Consider the following 17,910-nt stretch of genomic DNA (forward strand, 5'->3'; position numbering starts at 1 on the left):
GAAAAAAAATCCATAATTTGTTGTTAAAAGTATTGTCTCTAGTCTCGAGACTATCTGAATCTGACTTGACATTTAGCAAGTTATTTAAATACCCTGAGCTTCAGTTTTCTTATCTATAAAACGGAAATTTTTTTTTAAGTCCATTATAGCAAAACTCACAGGCTATTTCATCCGGCTCTCCTTGTCATGTTACAGTCTTTAATGTATATTGTTAAATTCTCTGTTTCTTAAGGTCACTAAGGAACATGACCAAGAAAGCGTAGGTGTCTGTTGTTTCTATCTAAACATGCTTTAAGACAAAATTTCTGGGGCAGGGGCTGTGCAGAGGAGATACTAATAGCAATTAAATACTTAATATGTGTCGTTCAGTTGCTCAGTCATGTCCGACTCTTTGCAACTGCAGCACGCCAGGCTTCCCTGTCCATCACCAGCTCCCGGAGCCTACTCAAACTCATGTCCATGGAGTTGGTGATGCCATCCAACCATCTCATCCTCTGTCATCCCCTTCTCCTCTTGTCTTCAATCTTTCCCAGGATCAGGGTCTTTTCCAGTTAGTCAGTTCTTCACATTAGGTGGCCAAAGTATTGGAGTTTCAGCTTCAACATCAGTCCTTCCAATGAACACTTAAGGCTGATCTCCTTTAGGATGGACTGGTTGGATCTCCTTGCAGTCCAAAGGACTCTCAAGAGTCTTCTCCAACACCACAGTTCAAAAGCATCAATTCTTCAGCACTGAGCTTTCTTCATAGTCTAACTCTCACATCGATACCTGACTACTGGAAAAATCATAGCTTTGACTCTACAGATCTTTGTCGGCAAAGTAACGTCTCTGCTTTTTAATATGTCTGTTATAGCTTTTCTTCCAAGGAGCAAGCATCTTTTAATTTCATGGCTACAGTCACCATCTGCAGTGATTTTGGAGCCCAAGAAAATAGTCTGTCACTGTTTCCATTGTTTCCCCATCTATTTGCCGTGGAGTGATGGGACCAGATGCCATGATCTTTGTTTTTGGAATGCTGAGTTTTAAGCCAGCGTTTTTACTTTTACCTTCATCAAGAGGCTCTTTAGTTCCTCTTCACTTTCAACCATATGGGTGGTGTCATTTGTGTTAGCCATAATTTAATTGAATTCTATCTCGACAAACTGTCGAAGATTGTTAAAGAGATGGGAGTACCAGAACACCTTACCTCCTGAGAAGTCTGTATGCAGGTCAAGAAGCAACAGTTAGAACCGGGCATGGAACAATGGACTGGTTCCAAATTGGGCAAGGAGTATGTCAAGGCTGTATATTATCACCCTGCTTATTTAACTTATATGCAGATTATATCATGAGAAATTCCGGCTGGATGAAGCACAAGCTGGAATCAAGATTATCAGGAGAAATATCAATAACCTCAGATATGCAGATGATACCACCCTTATGGCAGAAAGCCATTACTTCATGGCAAGTAGATGGGGAAACAATGGAAACCATGACAGCCTTTATTTTCTTGGGCTCCAAAATCACTGCAGATGGTGACTGCAGCCATAAATTTAAAAGACGTTTGCTCCTTGGAAGAAAAGCTATGACCAACCTAGCCAGCATATTATAAAGCAGAGACAATACTTTGCCAACAAAGGTCCATATAGTCAAAGCTACAGTTTTTCCAGTAGTCAGTTTTGGATGGGAGAGTTGGACCATAAAGAAAGCTGAGCGCCAAAGAATTGATGCTTTTGAACAGTTGTGTTAGAGGAGACTCTAGAGAGTCCCTTGAACTGCAAGGAGATCAAACCAGTCAATCAATCCTAAAGGAAATCAGTCCTGACTATTCATTGGAAGGACTGATGCTGAAGCTGAATGAAGCTCTAGTACTTTGGCCACCTGATGCAAAGAACTGACTCGTTGGAAAAGACCCTGATGCTGGGAAAGATTGAAGGCAGGAGGAGAAGGGGATGACATAGGATGCGATGGTTGGATGGCATCACCAACTTCTTGGAATTGGTGATGGACAGGGAAGCCTGGCGTGCTGCAGTCCATGGGGTTGCAAACGTCAGTCACAGCCGAGCGACTGAACTACTAGTGTAGGCCTGTAAAGAGCAAGTATTCATCAGAGAGATCAAGTAGACTGTCCAGAATTACCCAGCTAAATGGTAGAGATAAAATTAGATCTCAGAACTAAGGCCTTTCTACTCCCACTATGCTGTGCTGCTACCACCATGTCACCCCTCTTTTTTAACCTTCAGAAAACAAATATTTATATTAAAAATTTTCCTTTTACTTATACTTCTTGGTTAAGAGCCACAATAGTCCATTTATATATTTTATGCCTCCTCAGCAAACTGTGTATATATGTATGTGCAAAATATATCTTGTCATGTGCATTAGGACTTTGTTCACTTAAGATTTGAGTGCTTGTACATTTGGTACTGTTTAGATATTGTGTACTAAGTATGTAGAGATGAAGAAACAAAGTTCAGAAATAAATCCATAAATGGTGAAAATTAACCATGATGATGGAAATAACTGAGGGTCTACTTTAGGCCTTTTCTAAGGCAGGATCTTTTTTGAGAATGTGACATTTAAGCTGGAATGTGATTCATGCAAGATATGCAGAAAGCAGAGATTCAGGCATTCCAGATGGAAAGAGAACTGATGCAGAGGCCCTAAGACCAATACAAACATGAGGTGTTCAAGGAACAGGAAGAAGGCAAGCGTGCCTGGGTACAGTGAGCACGGGAATCAGGTCAGAGGGGAGTGGTCCCCAGAGCATGCCATGCCTTGCAGCCTTGGTTATTAGTTCAATTTTATTCTAAGTGTGATGAGAAGTCACTGGAGTGTTTGAAGCAGGGAGGTAGTATAGCCCGATTCATAGTTGGAAGAAATCACACTTGTTGCTGTGTAGAGAATGGATTGTGGAGGCACCCAGGAGAGTGGTGGACTGGGCCAGGATGGTAGCAGTGGAAATGGAGAGTAGTAGATGGGCTCAATTTTTGTTTTGGAAATAGAATTTACAGGCCTTGCTTCTGAACTGAATGTAGGGGAGGAAAGGCGTGGTGGGGAGGAAGACTGATGCTATATATTTTTTCATGAGCAGTAGGATGTTGGGGGAGCAAATTCCCACTCCCTGAAATGGGCAGGATTGGGGAGGAGAAAGTGTTTTGGACACTTGAAGTTTGAGGTGCACTTTAAGTAGAGATGAAAGGCAGGCAGTTGGATCTATAATTTAGAGTCTAGAGTTCAAGGGAAAGCTATACATTTAGGAATTATCAGGACTGATGCTGAAGCTCAAACTCCAATACTTTGGCCACATCATGTGAAGAGTTGACTCATTGGAAAAGACCCTGATGCTGGGAGGGATTGGGGGCAGGAGGAGAAGGGGACGACAGAGGATGAGATGGCTGGATGGCATCACCGACTCGATGGACATGAGTTTGGGTGGACTCCGGGAGTTTGTGATGGACAGGGAGGCCTGGCATGCTGCGATTCATGGGGTTGCAAAGAGTCGGACACGACTGAGTGACTGAACTGAACTGAACTGAACTGAAGTAGTATTTAAAGCCATGGAATGAGATTACGTATGGAATAACTGTGGAAGAGACGGGAAGGGTCCCAAAACTCATGTTTACTAATGGAGTGAAGAAGTAGCTGATGAAGAAGGAAAAAAAAATTAAAGGCATAGTAGCTTGAAAACCAAGGAAAGAAACTATTTCAGGAATCTGATGTTATTGAGAGGTCAAATGAGATAAGGACTAAGAAGTGACCCTTGATTTGATAAAATGGAGACTGTTCATGACTTTGAGGAACAAACTTAGTGGCATGGTTGGAACTGAAGCCTTAGTGTTGAATGAGGAGACAGTAGGTGGTAAGAAATGAAGACAGTGAGTACAGTAAACTCTTTATTTAAAAAAAAAAAAAAATCCGGTTGTGAAGAGTAGCAGGAAAATGGGGGCTGACTAGAAGGGGCTTGAGCACCAAAGTAGGTATGTAGACTGGTTTTATCCTGAATCTTCTATTTTTTTAAATCCTAAATCTTAAGTGTACGTGATTCTGCTATAAAGTAGCTCTTCCTCTTAGTACACTGACTTGCAGACCTGGGGTTTCATAGGTGTTAACTGAATGGAAAACTGTACCTAGAAGCCCTCCAGCTAACCCTGCAAGACCCTGAGAGCACTGACAGCAGGAACAAAAATTCCCTCAGTGGGGCACCTGTTCATTGAAAAAAATCCCTGTTCTGTTCTCTCTGGGGAGATAGAAATATACCCTGTTGTTCCTGTAAAGTTGTAACCGCTCAACAGGAGAGACCATGGTAGGTGGTCCACAGTCTGTATTGACCTGGGCCATGAGTAATGAAGGAAGGGCATTTCAGTAGAGAAAAGAGCTTCAATCATAGAGGCCTCACACTGAGCAGAGGGCGGGCATATGTGGGAGCTTGTGGGTTGGGGGGTAGAGCGGTGCTTCCCAGCAATTTAGGCTTGCCTAAGAAACAAAGGCAGGCTGTTTACTGAGTTCTGTTGTCTGGCAATTAGATGGATTCTTCTAAATGAGAAGAAAAGAAGTGGTACAGATTTCCCCAAAATTGAGTGTTTGTGAGCTTATGCTTCCAACTCTTCTTAAGGTTTATACTAGGAGCCTTAAATTTGCCTTCTCACCTAGAAGAAAGTAAGGTCCAAAATTTCCCTCATTGTTTCACCTCTTAGAAGAAGCATGCAGTCGTCGTAATTGTTGCATTCATCTATCTATTTAAGATAACACAGGAAATTAACAGTGCATTTTCAAGAAAAGCTGATTACCATCTGTTATTAGTAATCATCTAAAACCATCACTGATTGTCAGCATTACCAGTGGTCAGAGACACTCGACAAGGGGAAAACATCCATTATTTAGAATTTACTATCCCTTATCCACTCCCTTAATAGAAGCCATCAATTAAAATTAAGTGATTTTGGAATATATCATTCAAAGTACACTGTTCTGCCGTATCCCCAAAATGTTACGCTATTTCCCCCCAAATGTGGGATGTTGAATATTAAGTCATACTTCTTCTGAGACTCAGTGGAAACATGTAAGTTTTATATCCAGAGCAGCAAATTTTCTCTGAGTCTCTTCAGAACCCGGCTTCTTACACTCAATGAGGGCTTGATGCTGGACTCACCTCATGGCTGTCATTCTCATTCTTATCTTAGATACAGCACAGTTTCACATCAGCTCCCATAGCATCAAACAAGTAGATTATAAAACCCAATGATAGCTAGTGGCATTTCACAGTGACTTGAAGGTTTTTTTAACCAAATATTTATCAACCACTATAGCAATAGTGGTTGACCCATTACCTGAATTTTAAAAGCTGATATTTGGGAGTCTAGTCAAAGGAAATTACAGCAGTTCAGTAATTTCAAAGGTTTTAGGAAATTAGTTTAATAGTCTTAAAGGGTTTATCTAGAAAAAAAGGACATTTTTTCTTATAAATGTGCAGCTTAAGATTGGCAAGTTAGGGATTTTAAATTGTGGTAAGTAATAAAAATCACTACTAGTTTGGAACACAATACTCAGTAGAATGTGATACTCATCATATCATTTCCCTTATACTAGAGGGCTTCCGCTGACCTATATGTAGGAAGACAGGAAGTTCTCATGGTGGTAACTACAGTAGGGAAGAGTATTCAATATAATAATGAACAACAAAATTGATCTTAGCCAGTTTTCTGGCAACCTGTATATCTCAGGAAGTGAAGTGAAGCAAAGTGAAAGTTGCTCAGTTGTGTCCAACTCTTTGCAACTCTGTGAACGGTAACCCCACCAGGCTCTTCTGTCCATGGAATTCTTCAGGCAAAAATACCGGAGTGGGGAACTAATGAGTGAAGAAGCATATGAGAAATACATAGAATCTATTGAAGAGTGAAAATGGAACCCCTAACTAAACTAGTTTGAAACAACTTAATTTAGCATAGTTGTCTTAAAATTAGGGGTGGATATGTATTTAAAAAGCAACTTTTAAGAAAAGAAACCACTTGTAACAATGTTTCCTGAAGAAAACACCCCTTAACTTCCTAATGACTTCAGATAAACACTGTGCATCTTTTTGACAGCACCCTATGATTTTTAGGCCAGGCTCCAGTTACACTATTCAAAATTTCTGAAATTATCTGTGGTAAAACTAGTTATAAAAATTATGTAATTCAAGGATAACACGGTTATCTTAAGCCTTATATAATTTTGTAACTTGCTTACAGCCATCCCTGGATTTGGGTCAGAATTATCTTCCCACTAGAAAATAGCTGGCAGGAGAGAAAAGTTTGTTTGTTGTATAGAGTCCAGTAAAGAATATTACAATCTTAATTTTGCAATACACTGTGTTTGCTGGTGCTGTTTTTATACAATGAAGCAACAGCCTTGCAGGAGAATAAGAAACAATTTAATAATAAAATATTTCAACTTCTTAATTAAAAATACTGGAGTGGGTTGCCATTTCCTCCTCCATTTGGTACAGTTTTATGTGCAAGGATGAGAATAGTATTGTTGGAAAAAGTCTTTGTAAGTATAATCTTTTCTACTGCTTTTATTAGGAAGGCTCATCTTTGGCCCCTTTAATATTTACTGAAATAGCTTGAGTTATGGGGAAATCCAGTTCAAAATTTGCCATTGTACATGCATTTCTGACTTTGAATAGCCAAATGGTAACTACCCTTTCTCAGTAGTTGGAGCCCTGGAGATGGCTTAAATATGAAAGGTGTAACATTTGAGAAGGTGTTTGTCTGGCAGGTGAGGTTTTAGTCTACTTATTATCTGACCACTCCATTTCATGCATTCAATTCTCTGCTAATGACCAAGTCCTGTGATGATTTTAAAAGTGGCCAGAGAGCAGCAGCAAACTCTGAACTACTGTCCTGGGGATGTCTAACATGCTTCACTTGTGACATCAAGCGAGAATCCGTGTGTACTTAGAAAGTAGATAACTCCAAGGCTTGCAGAAGCTTTTTATTAAAGGCCCAAGAGTGGAGACAGTTTGACAGCTTAGAACAAAAAGGAAAATCATGTAGAAATTGCTGGGGCAGAAGCCATAGCGCAAAGAGGCGCTGACGGACAGGACAGTCAGCTTGGCATTCGAAGAGTTGTGTGCGTGAAGAAGGAAGAGGGACACACATGAAAACAGCTCTACACACTACATTAGTTCATACTCCTTTCTCTCTCTGTCTCTCTCAGTAGACTATTTTTTGAGCAGTTTTAGGTTCATAGTAAAATCGAGCAGAAAATACAGAGATTTCCCATATACCTCTGTCTCCACCCTTCCCTGACCATAGCCTATCCCACAGTCATCCCTTCCAGAGTGGTACGTTAGATGAATATCATACTCACCAAAATCTGTAGTTCCCGTTTGGGTTCACTCATGGTGTTCTACATTCTGTGCAATTAGACAAATGTTTTAATGACATGTAACTAGCCATGTAGCCTGGCACACTGGAGTCCATGGGATCACAAAGAGCCGGACCCGACTGAAGAACAACTACCCATATAGCATCATATGGAATAGTTTCACCTATGTGAGTCTTTTCGTCTTTTGGCCTCATTGTGCCCCTTTCAAACAGTAAATATCTTAGGCCTTGGTCATCTCTGAGGATCACATTCTAAGACTTTCATGGATCACTAGAATTTAAATACCACTAAAACCATCCTTTGTCCTCATAAAATGCAATAGATTGTTACTGAGATTTTCAAGACAGTCTTTCAGATTACCAAGAATATTTCAATATAAGACTGATTTTATAAATCACTGTTTTCTTAGACCTTAGAACTTTTCATTTTATTTTGGGAAATCCTTTTTCACAAAACATACACATAACATGTGTCAGTATTATGTACATTTAACTGAGTGACATGCACACCCCAGACACAGGTGGGGCTGACCTAGCTAGCTCGATGACCATCTACCTACAATAGTTTCTTTGCCTGAGCAGAATCATAGTTTACTAGATGTCATGGACCTTCAAGGTCATTCTTAAGTGTTAATTACCTATAACATACAAGGGCTGTAATTTTTTCTTCCTTTGTATATCATAATATTTTGTACCACTTAACCCATTCAGCCTTGTATTACAGATATTTTTATTTCCTCCGGGAGTTGGTGATGGACAGGGAGGCCTGGCGTGCTGCGATTCATGGGGTCACAAAGAGTCGGACATGACTGAGCGACTGAACTAAACTGATACCATTATTCTGCAAATTACAGAACATGGTTCAGATTGGGACTTGAAATTTCCTTGACAGGCTCTGACATTTATTCAACACTTCAGTAGAATTATACTGATGAGACATTTTCATTTTCTTCACAGTGCTTTTGCATGTATGTACACATTTGCTTTGTGTGAACAGTATCACATTGTAGATACGTTTTGTTTTTTTTCACTTTACCATGTGATGAAATTCATGTTTGTATGGATAAATACCTCATTATTTTTAATGTCTGCATAATATTCTATAAGGTGGATGTTACCTACTTTATTTGACCACTGACAGACATATTAGGAAGCCTTTAAGTGTTCGCTACTGCAGATAATGCTACAATGTATGTCTTCTTACACTTGTGCAGATATATCAGAAAGATGGCTACTTAGAAATAGAGCTGCTGGGTCAGAGGGTGTGTACATTTTTAACTTGTGCCACATTGCCTTCCAAAAGCGCCAAGTTTTTTTCTACCAGTAGTGTATGAAAGTACCTACTTAAATGTATGACATTTCTTTATGTCTGCTTTACATATTATCAACTTTTAAAATTTTTGAGTCTTACACATAAAATGTTCTCACTTTACATTTCCCTGTTTAATAGTGAGGTTAGATGTCTTTTCATATGTTGGCTGTTTTTATTTCTTCTCCAGGAATTGTCCAGTCATAGCTCTTTGCCAAGTTTTCTATTAGGTTGTCTTTTTCTAAGTGATCTATATTATTATTTTAAAACAGATTCTGGATATTAATCCTTTTCACATACACCACAAGGAGTTTTTCCTAGTTTGTCATTTGTCATGAGCTTTCTTGATGGTATTATTTGTAGCTTAGTGTTTAGGTCAATAAATCTTTGGTCTTTTATTGCATGACTTCTCAATTACAAGGACCTTCCCAATCCTAAGATTACAAAAATTTTTCTTTTAATAGTCTTATCTATTTTTAATCTTTTATTTGGACTTTATTTGAACTTTGATAAAAGATAGTGATATAATTTTAATTTTTTCCTCTTCCAAGCACTATTAAAACCTTTCCCATTGACTTGAAATGTCAGTTATAAAGTTCTGTATGTAGTTGGTTTAATTTTTATTCTTGTCCTCTACTATGATTTTATTCATTGGCATTATCTCTCGTATATGAACTTTAGAGTCATCTTGTGGGTTTTATTTAAAAAATTATTTAATCTTGTTGGAAGTTTTGTTTGGATTGCATTTAATTTACGGATTACTTGAGGGAAAATGTTTGCAATATTGAATCTCCCATTGGAGTCCTGTAATGTATTTATTCAGGATGGTTTTGTTCTATTGTAAAGTAGTAAAACTTTTTCACTTCTCCTGGTATTTCTTAGTTTTTATTGCCATCATGAATAGGATCCATTTTTCTATTATATTTCATACTGAATTTTGCTACAGTAATGTATGTTCATTTCTGACCACCTTGTCAGTCTTAATAGTTTGTCAGTTGACTTCTTAGGTTTTCTGAGTGTATAGTTATATCATCTGCAGAAGCAAGAGCAAGTTCTTATTTTTGTTCCTCTCGTTTAGTCTTCATTTCTCTTTATTGTCTTGCTCAGTTGTTAGGGATCTCCAGGACATTATTTTAGAGTAGCAGTAATAAAAGTTCTCTTTCTCTTGTTCTTAGCTTTAAGAGGAACACTTTTGTATATTTTAACAGTAAGTGTGATGCTTGCTGTGGCTATCCGATAGTCATCTTGTCTAATTAAGAAATTTTTCTGTATTTCTGTATTTAGTTTTTATCAAAACTCAGTGTTATACTTTTTGACATCTGTTTAAATAATATTTTCTTGCAATCTTTTAATGAAGTGAATTATCTTAATTTTCTGTTGTACCATTCTTGGGTTCTTGAGATAAACACTATTTGGTTGTAATACACTGTTTTTAATATGCTCAGCCCTAAATTTTGTATTATTTGGAATATTTGTATCTGTATTTGTAAGCAAAATAAGCCTATCCTTTTTTTTCTTACTTATGTTTCTCCTTGCTATGTAGTATTTACATGCTTTGGAACTAGGTGTACCTTGAAGATATGAAAACATTCACTTATAAAACTATCTGAGCCTGATGGCTTGAAAGATGGCATTTTGACTGCCTGTTCAAATAATTTTGATTATATTCAAGGGCTGTTAATATCCCATTTTTCTCTGATCTTGAGCACATTACTAATTTGATTAAATCTCATTTTCTCCCCAGCTTCTGTTTTATTTTATTGAGAAATAGTTAACATACATCACTGTATATGTTTAAGGTGTATGGCATAATAGTTTGATATACACATATTATGAAGATTACTAAAGTAGGTTTAGTTAACATCCATCATCTCATGTAGATAAAAAGGAAAAAAAAAATGTTGTGATGAGAACTCTTAGGATCTACTCTCCTAGCTGTCTTATGTCATACAGCAGTGTTAAGTATAGTTAACATATTGTATATTACATACCTAGTACTCTTGCCTGGAAAATCCCATGGACGGAGGAGCCTGGTAGGCTGCAGTCCACGGGGTCACACAGAGTCGGACACAACTGAAGCGACTTAGCAGCAGCAGCAGCAATACATATTTATAAGCGGAAATTAAATTCCACGTGTAAGTGAGATCTTACAGTATTTGTCTTTTTCTGTCTGACTTCTTTTAACATGCCTTAAAGGTCCATCCAATGTTGTTCCAAATGGTAGGACTTCTTTGTTTTTTATGGCTGAATAATGTTCCATTATATGTATAAATGTGTGTGTGTGTATAGATATGATATACTGAGATATATATATATATATATATATGTATATAGAGATATATATCTCACACCTTCTCTATCTGTTCATTCCATGATGGACATAGGTTGTCTCTGTCTCTTAGCTGTTGTGAACTGTGCTGCTGGGAATGGAGGAGGGGGTGCAGATAGCTTTTCAAGTTAGTGTTTTCCTTTCCTTTGGATATATTCCCCAAAGTGGAATTACTAGATTGTATGTTGCTTCTGGTTTTAATTTTTTTAGGGCTCTATACTGTTTCCCGCAGTGGCTATACAGTTTACAGTGTATCCTACCAGCAGTGCACAAGGGTTTTCTTTTCTCCACATCCATGCCATCATTTGTTACGTTTTGTTGGTGATGGATGTTCTAAGAGGTATGAGGGGTTCTTTCATTGTGGTTTTAATCTGCATTTCCCTAATGACTGTTAGCATATTTTTCATGGACCTTTTAGCCATTCGTATATGTTCTTTGGAAAAATGTCTGTTAAGGTCCTTTGCCCATTTTTAAATTGAGTTTTTTTTTTTTTTTTTTCCAGGTTGTCTGAGTTCTTTATATATTTTGGATATTAACTCCTTATCAAATACATGGCTTTCAAATATTTTTCCCACCCCATAGGTTGTCTTTTCACTTTGTTGTTTGTTTCTTGTGCAGAAACTTTTTAGTTTAATGTAGACCCCCACTTTGGTGTTATTGTTTGTGCTTTAGCTATGATTTCCAAAAATCATTACCAAGACCCATGTCAAGAACTTTCTTCTGGGAGTTTCATACTTTCAGGTTTTACATTTAAGCCTTTGATTCATTTAGAGTTCATTTTATGAGTGATTAAAATAGGGATCCAGTTTCATTCTTTTACATCTGAGTATCCCATTTTCCCAACACCATACTGAGGAGACTGTCTTTTCTCCATTGAGAGTTTTTGGTTCCCTTGTCAAATATTAGTTTACTGTATCTGTCTGGGTTAATTTCTGGGCTGTCGATTATGTTCTGTTGATCTGTTTGTCTTTTTATGCCAGTGCCATACTAGTTTTAAGTCTCTTTTTATATTGAAGTATCAATATAGTTGATTTACAATGTAATGTTAGTTTCAGATGAACAGCACAGTGATTCAGTTATACATATATCTGTACATATTATTTTACAGATTCTTTTTCCTTATAGGTTATTACAAAATATTGAGTATAATTCCCTGTGCCAATACAGTAGGTCCTTATTGGTTATGTTTTATTTATAGTAGTGTGTATATGTTAATCCCAACCTCCTAATTTATCCCTCTCCTCCCTTCTTCCCTTTGGTAACTATAAGTGTTTACTGTGTCTGTGGGTCTATTTCTGTCTTTTAAATAAGTTTATTTTAATCTTTTTTTAAATTCAGATTCCACATATAAACAATATCATATGATCTTTGTCTTTGTCTGGCTTATTTCACCTTAGCATGAAAATCTCTAGGTCATCCACGTTGCTGCAGATGGCATCATTCCGTTCTTTTAATGGCTGAATAACGTTCCATTATATACATGCACCACATCTTCTTTATCTGTTGATGGACATTGAGGTTGTTTCTGTGTCTTGGCTATTATGCAGTGCTGCAGTGAACATCACGGTGCATATATCTTTTCAAGTTTTGTTTTTCCCTGGATATATGCCCAGGAGTGGGATTGCTGGATCATATGATAGTTCTATTTTTAGTTCTTAAAGGAAATTTCATACTCTTCCCCATAATGGTCATACCACTTTCCATTCCCGCCAACAGTATAGGAGAGTCTGCTTTTCTCTGCACTCTCTCCTGCATTTATTGTTTGTAGACTCTTTGGTGGTGGCCGTTCTGACTGGTTTGAGGTGACGCCTCACTGTAGTTTTGGTTTGCATTTCTTTGAGATGTTGAGGATCTTGTCATGTGTGTTTCGATCATCTGTATATCTTTTCAGAAATGTCGATTTAGATCTTCTGCCCATTTATTGATGGGTTGTCTTTTTTGGGGTTTTTTGAGCTGTGTAAGCTGTTGGTATAGTCTGGAGATTAATTCCTTGTTGGTTGCTTCTTTTGCAAAGATTTTCTCCCATTCTGTGGGTTGTCTTTTCATTTTATCATTTCCTTTGCTCTGCAGAAGCTTTTTAATTAGGTCCCTTTTGTTTGTTTTTAATTTTCATTACTCTAGGAGATGGATCCAAAAGGATACTGTGCAATTTATTTTAAAGTGTGTTTTGCCTGTGTTTTTCCTCTAGGAATTATACAGTGTACAGTCTTGTCTTTAGGTCTTTAACCCATTTCGAGTTTACTTTTGGGTGTGGTGTTAGAAAATGTTCTGATTTCATTGTTTTACATGTAGGTGTCCATCTTTCCCAGCACCACTTATTGAAGAGACTCTTTTCTCCATTGTATATTCTTGCCTCCTTTGTCATAGATTAATTGTCTATGGTAGTACAATACTGTTTTAATTACTATAGCTTTAGCATAACTTAGAATCAGGAAATACAATACCATTGCTTTGTTGTTTTCTCAGGTTTGTTTGGCTATTTGGGGTCTTTTGTAGTTCCATGTAAGTTTCAAGAGTGTTTTCTGTTTCTATAAAAAATACCATCAGAATTTTGATAAGAATTGCATTGTATTACATACATGGCTTTGAGAAGTGTTAACATCTTAACATAATTCTTCCAATCATGAACATAGGGATACCTTTCCATTCCTTTTTTTCATTTTGGCCGTGTCGCCTGGCTTGTGGGATCTTAATTCCCTGACCAGGGATCGAACCCATGTAGTTACTGTAATCACTGCATAGTGGGGCTATAAACTCCATATTAGCAGAGAGAGAAGATACAAAGTGGGATTCCCATGTGGCTCAGTGGTAAAAGAATCCACCTGTCAATGCAGGAGACGCTGGTTCGATCCCTGAGTTGGGAAGAGCCCCTGGAGTAGGAAATGGCAACCCACTCCAGTATCCATGCCTCGTGAATCCCACAGACAAAGGAGCCTAGCGAGCTACATACAGTCCATGGAGCCAGAGTCAGACATGAGTGAGCGACTGAGCATGCAAGCAAGATACACAGTGAATGGTCCGACTATTGTTGACATCAGTTCTGCCTGCCACACTCCTGGGTGAGTGTAAGGACTAGAGTTTTTTCTCTCAGCAGACCCACACATGGGTGAGGGTGCACCACCTCTCATGTCCCGGGGAGCCATGGTGTAGACTATACGTATGCATCTTGGACGTGTGTGCCCCACCTGGAGCTTGTTCTCCACGTTGAGAGTGCTTATTTATGTTAATTATGGATGATTTTTAACTTGAATGGAAAGATGACATTTTTTAAAAGTCATTTGAAGAATCAAGATCATAATGTATAAAGCTAAGGATCACATGATTCACCTCAAGAACATTCTCTGAGGTTTTTTGGTTTTAAACAAATACTTAGAAGTTGTGTCTCTTGTCCTTTTGAAAGAAGTATAAAATCTGAGATAAATATATAAAAGTAGAAAATAGAGACTTGTTGCATTCTCATCAACAGGCAGAATATGTTTTTTTTCCAGGGTTTATACTTAAAAATCCTTCATCTGATATTTAAAATGTATTTATGTTGAGTCATTTCTTTCTCTTTTGCTGGTAAACCAGAAGATCATGAAATGATTCTGCAGAGGCAGGAGCATTACGTTCAGTTTCTTTTTTTGTATATATCAGATAAGAGACTTGCAAATGGGAGTGTGTCCGCCTCACATCCTTTGTATGGTGATGGCAGTGATGTTTGCCTTTTTGTGACTGTTGCAACATTTATTAATTCATAAACCCACTTCCAAAGAACCTAAGGGCTTTTTGGCGAAAGGTGACTATAGTAAAAACGATGTTAGATTTTGACAGGCTACTTTTGTTTTTACAGACATTTCTTTTCTTTTTCGTATTTCAAAACTACTAGTATTTCAAGAGTGTTGTTGGGGGCAGAGGGGTGCACAAAAGTTAATGCACATATTTGGAGTTAGGATTTCTGAATCATTAACTAGGAAGGGAAAATAAAATTTTGAAGTTCAGGTCAGCTTAAGTCTCTATATCCTCCTCTCTGAACCAGCACTTCTGGTTGGTAAAAAGCTCACAGATCTGTGAGACAAAAGCAGCTTCAGAGGTTGACTTCGGTAAACTGTAATAAAATAGAAGAGAAAAAAAAAGGCAGCAGTTCCAGAGATTTGCCTATTTTCCCCTGGATTAAGGGACTCTGTACACCTCCTATCCCCTCGTTAACTCACTGCCATCCGTTTAGCAGAGCTTCCTATATAACCAGTTGGTATCAGTAGAAACAGCACTTCTGTTAAACCTAAGGAAAAGTCTCATAAAAAACTCTTTTCAGAAGTTTTCACAGTACTTAAGCATTTAAGGGAATGTTTGTCTTACCATGGAGCTTCCCTGGCAACTCAGATGGTTAGGAATTTGCTTGTAATGCAGGAGACCAGGGTTTGATCTAGAGAGTGAAAGTGGAGAAGGATAAGGACCCTGGAGTGCTGAATTATATATGCCTGACAGTTTGCAATACTAGCCAATAGTAAGGTTTTGATTCTATTTATTTTTTCTAGCTCTTACTATATTCTACTTTTATTATTAATATGGGGGAAGTTATCTCACTGTTATGATGTTACTTACTATATATATTATTAAACATTTTGTATATTTTTAAATATGTACTGTTAAATATATTGGTCTTCCCTGGTGGCTCAGATGGTAAAGAATCTGCCCACAATGCAGAAGACCCAGGTTAGATCCCTGGCTTGGGAAGATCCCCTGGAGGAGGAAATGGGCAACCCATTCCAGTTAAATATTATGTTATCTTTACCAGTGGATTCTTTTTCCAGAGCAATAATGAAATTTCACAGTATGAAAATGGAAGAAATCAACAAAATTATTCGTGACCTTTGGCGAAGTACCTATCGTGGACAAGGTAATTAACATGGTGTAACATGAATGCTCTTTCTAAAGCCCTGTGTCAAGCTCTTGCTTCATATGACCTCTCATCATGCCAGTATCACCTCTAGATCCCTTTCTGAACATCTCTTTCAGATTTTCTAAGAATTCTTATCTTGACAATATCTTGTATAAAGAAAAAATGCAAAGTTTTCTATTCCAAAGCCTGACAGGACTTACAAATTTGGTTATGGTACAGATTATATTTAGCTGATGATACAATAGGTTCTGTTGAAGTGCAGATAGGGATAAGCTGAAATGAGATAAGAAGAAGAAGGAAACCATTAGGAGGAAATTCTTAATAGGGGAACTAAGAAAAGGGCACAGCTGAGAGCAAGGGTTGGTTGGGTATCTGGTTGCTTCTGACCAGGAATCCTCATAATCAGGGAAAAGTTTCCAAACCACTCAGTGTTTCCCCTGGGAATGTCAGCCTTACATGTTGCTTATAACGTTCTTTGATAAGGTTTGCAAATGACAAAAGGCTGCAAACTATAGGTTCCTAAAATCTTCTTTCTGTATCAGATATTGAGTACATAGAAATTCGATCAGATGCCGATGAAAATGTATCAGCTTCTGATAAAAGGAGGAATTACAACTACCGAGTGGTGATGCTAAAGGGAGACACAGCCTTGGATATGAGAGGGCGTTGCAGCGCCGGACAAAAGGCAGGTATCTTCATGAACGTAAAACCTCCTATACACAGAAAATTGACAGAGAAATGATTGTCAGTGCAGAGGAAGCACCCAAGGTGCCCTTGAATGGTGGGAAGCTCCTTATAGCATCATTGTTGCCACATGAAGTGAACCAGGCTCAGTTACTCTCATTATACTCTCAATTCTAACCAGCATTTCCTGCAACATTATGTAAAGTAGGCTTTTAGAAGAAGGGCCTGAAAACAGTCTCACAGGATAGCGTAAATGTAGAGCAAAAAGCTGAAGGCCATTCATTGTTTCATGGCATTCCTTATTATGAGAATAAGGTTATTTGATCGTCAGTTATAGACCCACACTAATTTATGTGCTACCAAGAAAGAAAAAATTCAGTAGTAATTCTAAGCTGCATCTTGATTTCAGAGAAGTCAAAGGATAAGGAACGGTATGTTTTAGAATCAGTGACATACAGTATTAGCAAACCAGACCCTAGATTGAGCCAGATGAGGCATTACAGTAACTAAGAGTCTGATAGAGAAGGCCGCCTCGCCATAGGACTGAGTCCCCACCACCACTCCCCAGCCTAGCCTTGGGGCCTGGGGACCATCTGAAAGCAGGGTCTACCAGAGGCAAATGCTGTGAAAGCCACAGATGCCTCTGCCCCACCGCCACAGGGACTCAGTGCTGGGCCAGGCCACCCAGCTCTGCAGGGAGCCCTGGGAGGAAGCCCAGGCTGGATGTGCAGAGCACAGAGGACTGCTATTTCAAAAGGTTGGGAAGATAGGACCTGCATCCTTGGGGAACGGTGGTGGGTTCTTTCACTGTGCACTGGTTTGTGCCCAAAATGTTACCAATTTTTGATCTTCCTCCTTTGCAGATTAGAAGAATATTATCAATATTACCTCTGGACCCCTGATTCTTAACAAAATTTTATAATTCTGTAAATGGATGCTCACATCATCTGAGTTATTCACATAAAAAAGTTTGCAGTTTTTTAAAGACACTATGCCTATATTTTTGTCATCAACCCAGACAGCTGATACCAATTTATAAGGCATCTGCAGATTATTATCTTAATCAGATTGCAAAAATGACAAATTTGTGATCTATAATCAATATCCCTTGAGTTTGAAACATGTCTGTTTGGATTAAAAATACTTTCTGAACAAAAGCGGGTTTCCTGTAGCTACTATAAATTACAAAAATTAGTGCTAGTGTTTCCTTGGTGTTGAGTGACAGGACAGACAGATGCTTTGTAGAGGTGGGCCAGGAGCTCCATCCCTACTCCACTCTGAATGGGTGCTAGTGGCAGCAGGAGAAGAGGGCTGGCGCATGGCCCTGGCGTCTTCAATCTACCAGCCTGCCCTGCGC

The 17,910-nt window shown here is 38.3% G+C and overlaps 1 protein-coding gene across 1 annotated transcript in view; it reads left to right on the forward strand.

The window, feature by feature from the left end:
- RAD50 (RAD50 double strand break repair protein) overlaps positions 1–17,910 on the forward strand; it is a 114,313-nt gene that overhangs the window by 93,851 nt on the left and 2,552 nt on the right. The window contains exons 22-23 of the mRNA XM_040241825.1: positions 15,781–15,866; positions 16,412–16,554. Coding sequence (XP_040097759.1) covers positions 15,781–15,866; positions 16,412–16,554 — 229 coding nt within the window. The remainder of the gene's footprint in view (positions 1–15,780; positions 15,867–16,411; positions 16,555–17,910) is intronic.

Source organism: Oryx dammah, unplaced genomic scaffold, assembly GCF_014754425.2.
Source record: "Oryx dammah isolate SB20612 unplaced genomic scaffold, SCBI_Odam_1.1 HiC_scaffold_5, whole genome shotgun sequence".
In the NCBI taxonomy this organism is placed as follows: Eukaryota; Metazoa; Chordata; class Mammalia; order Artiodactyla; family Bovidae; genus Oryx; species Oryx dammah.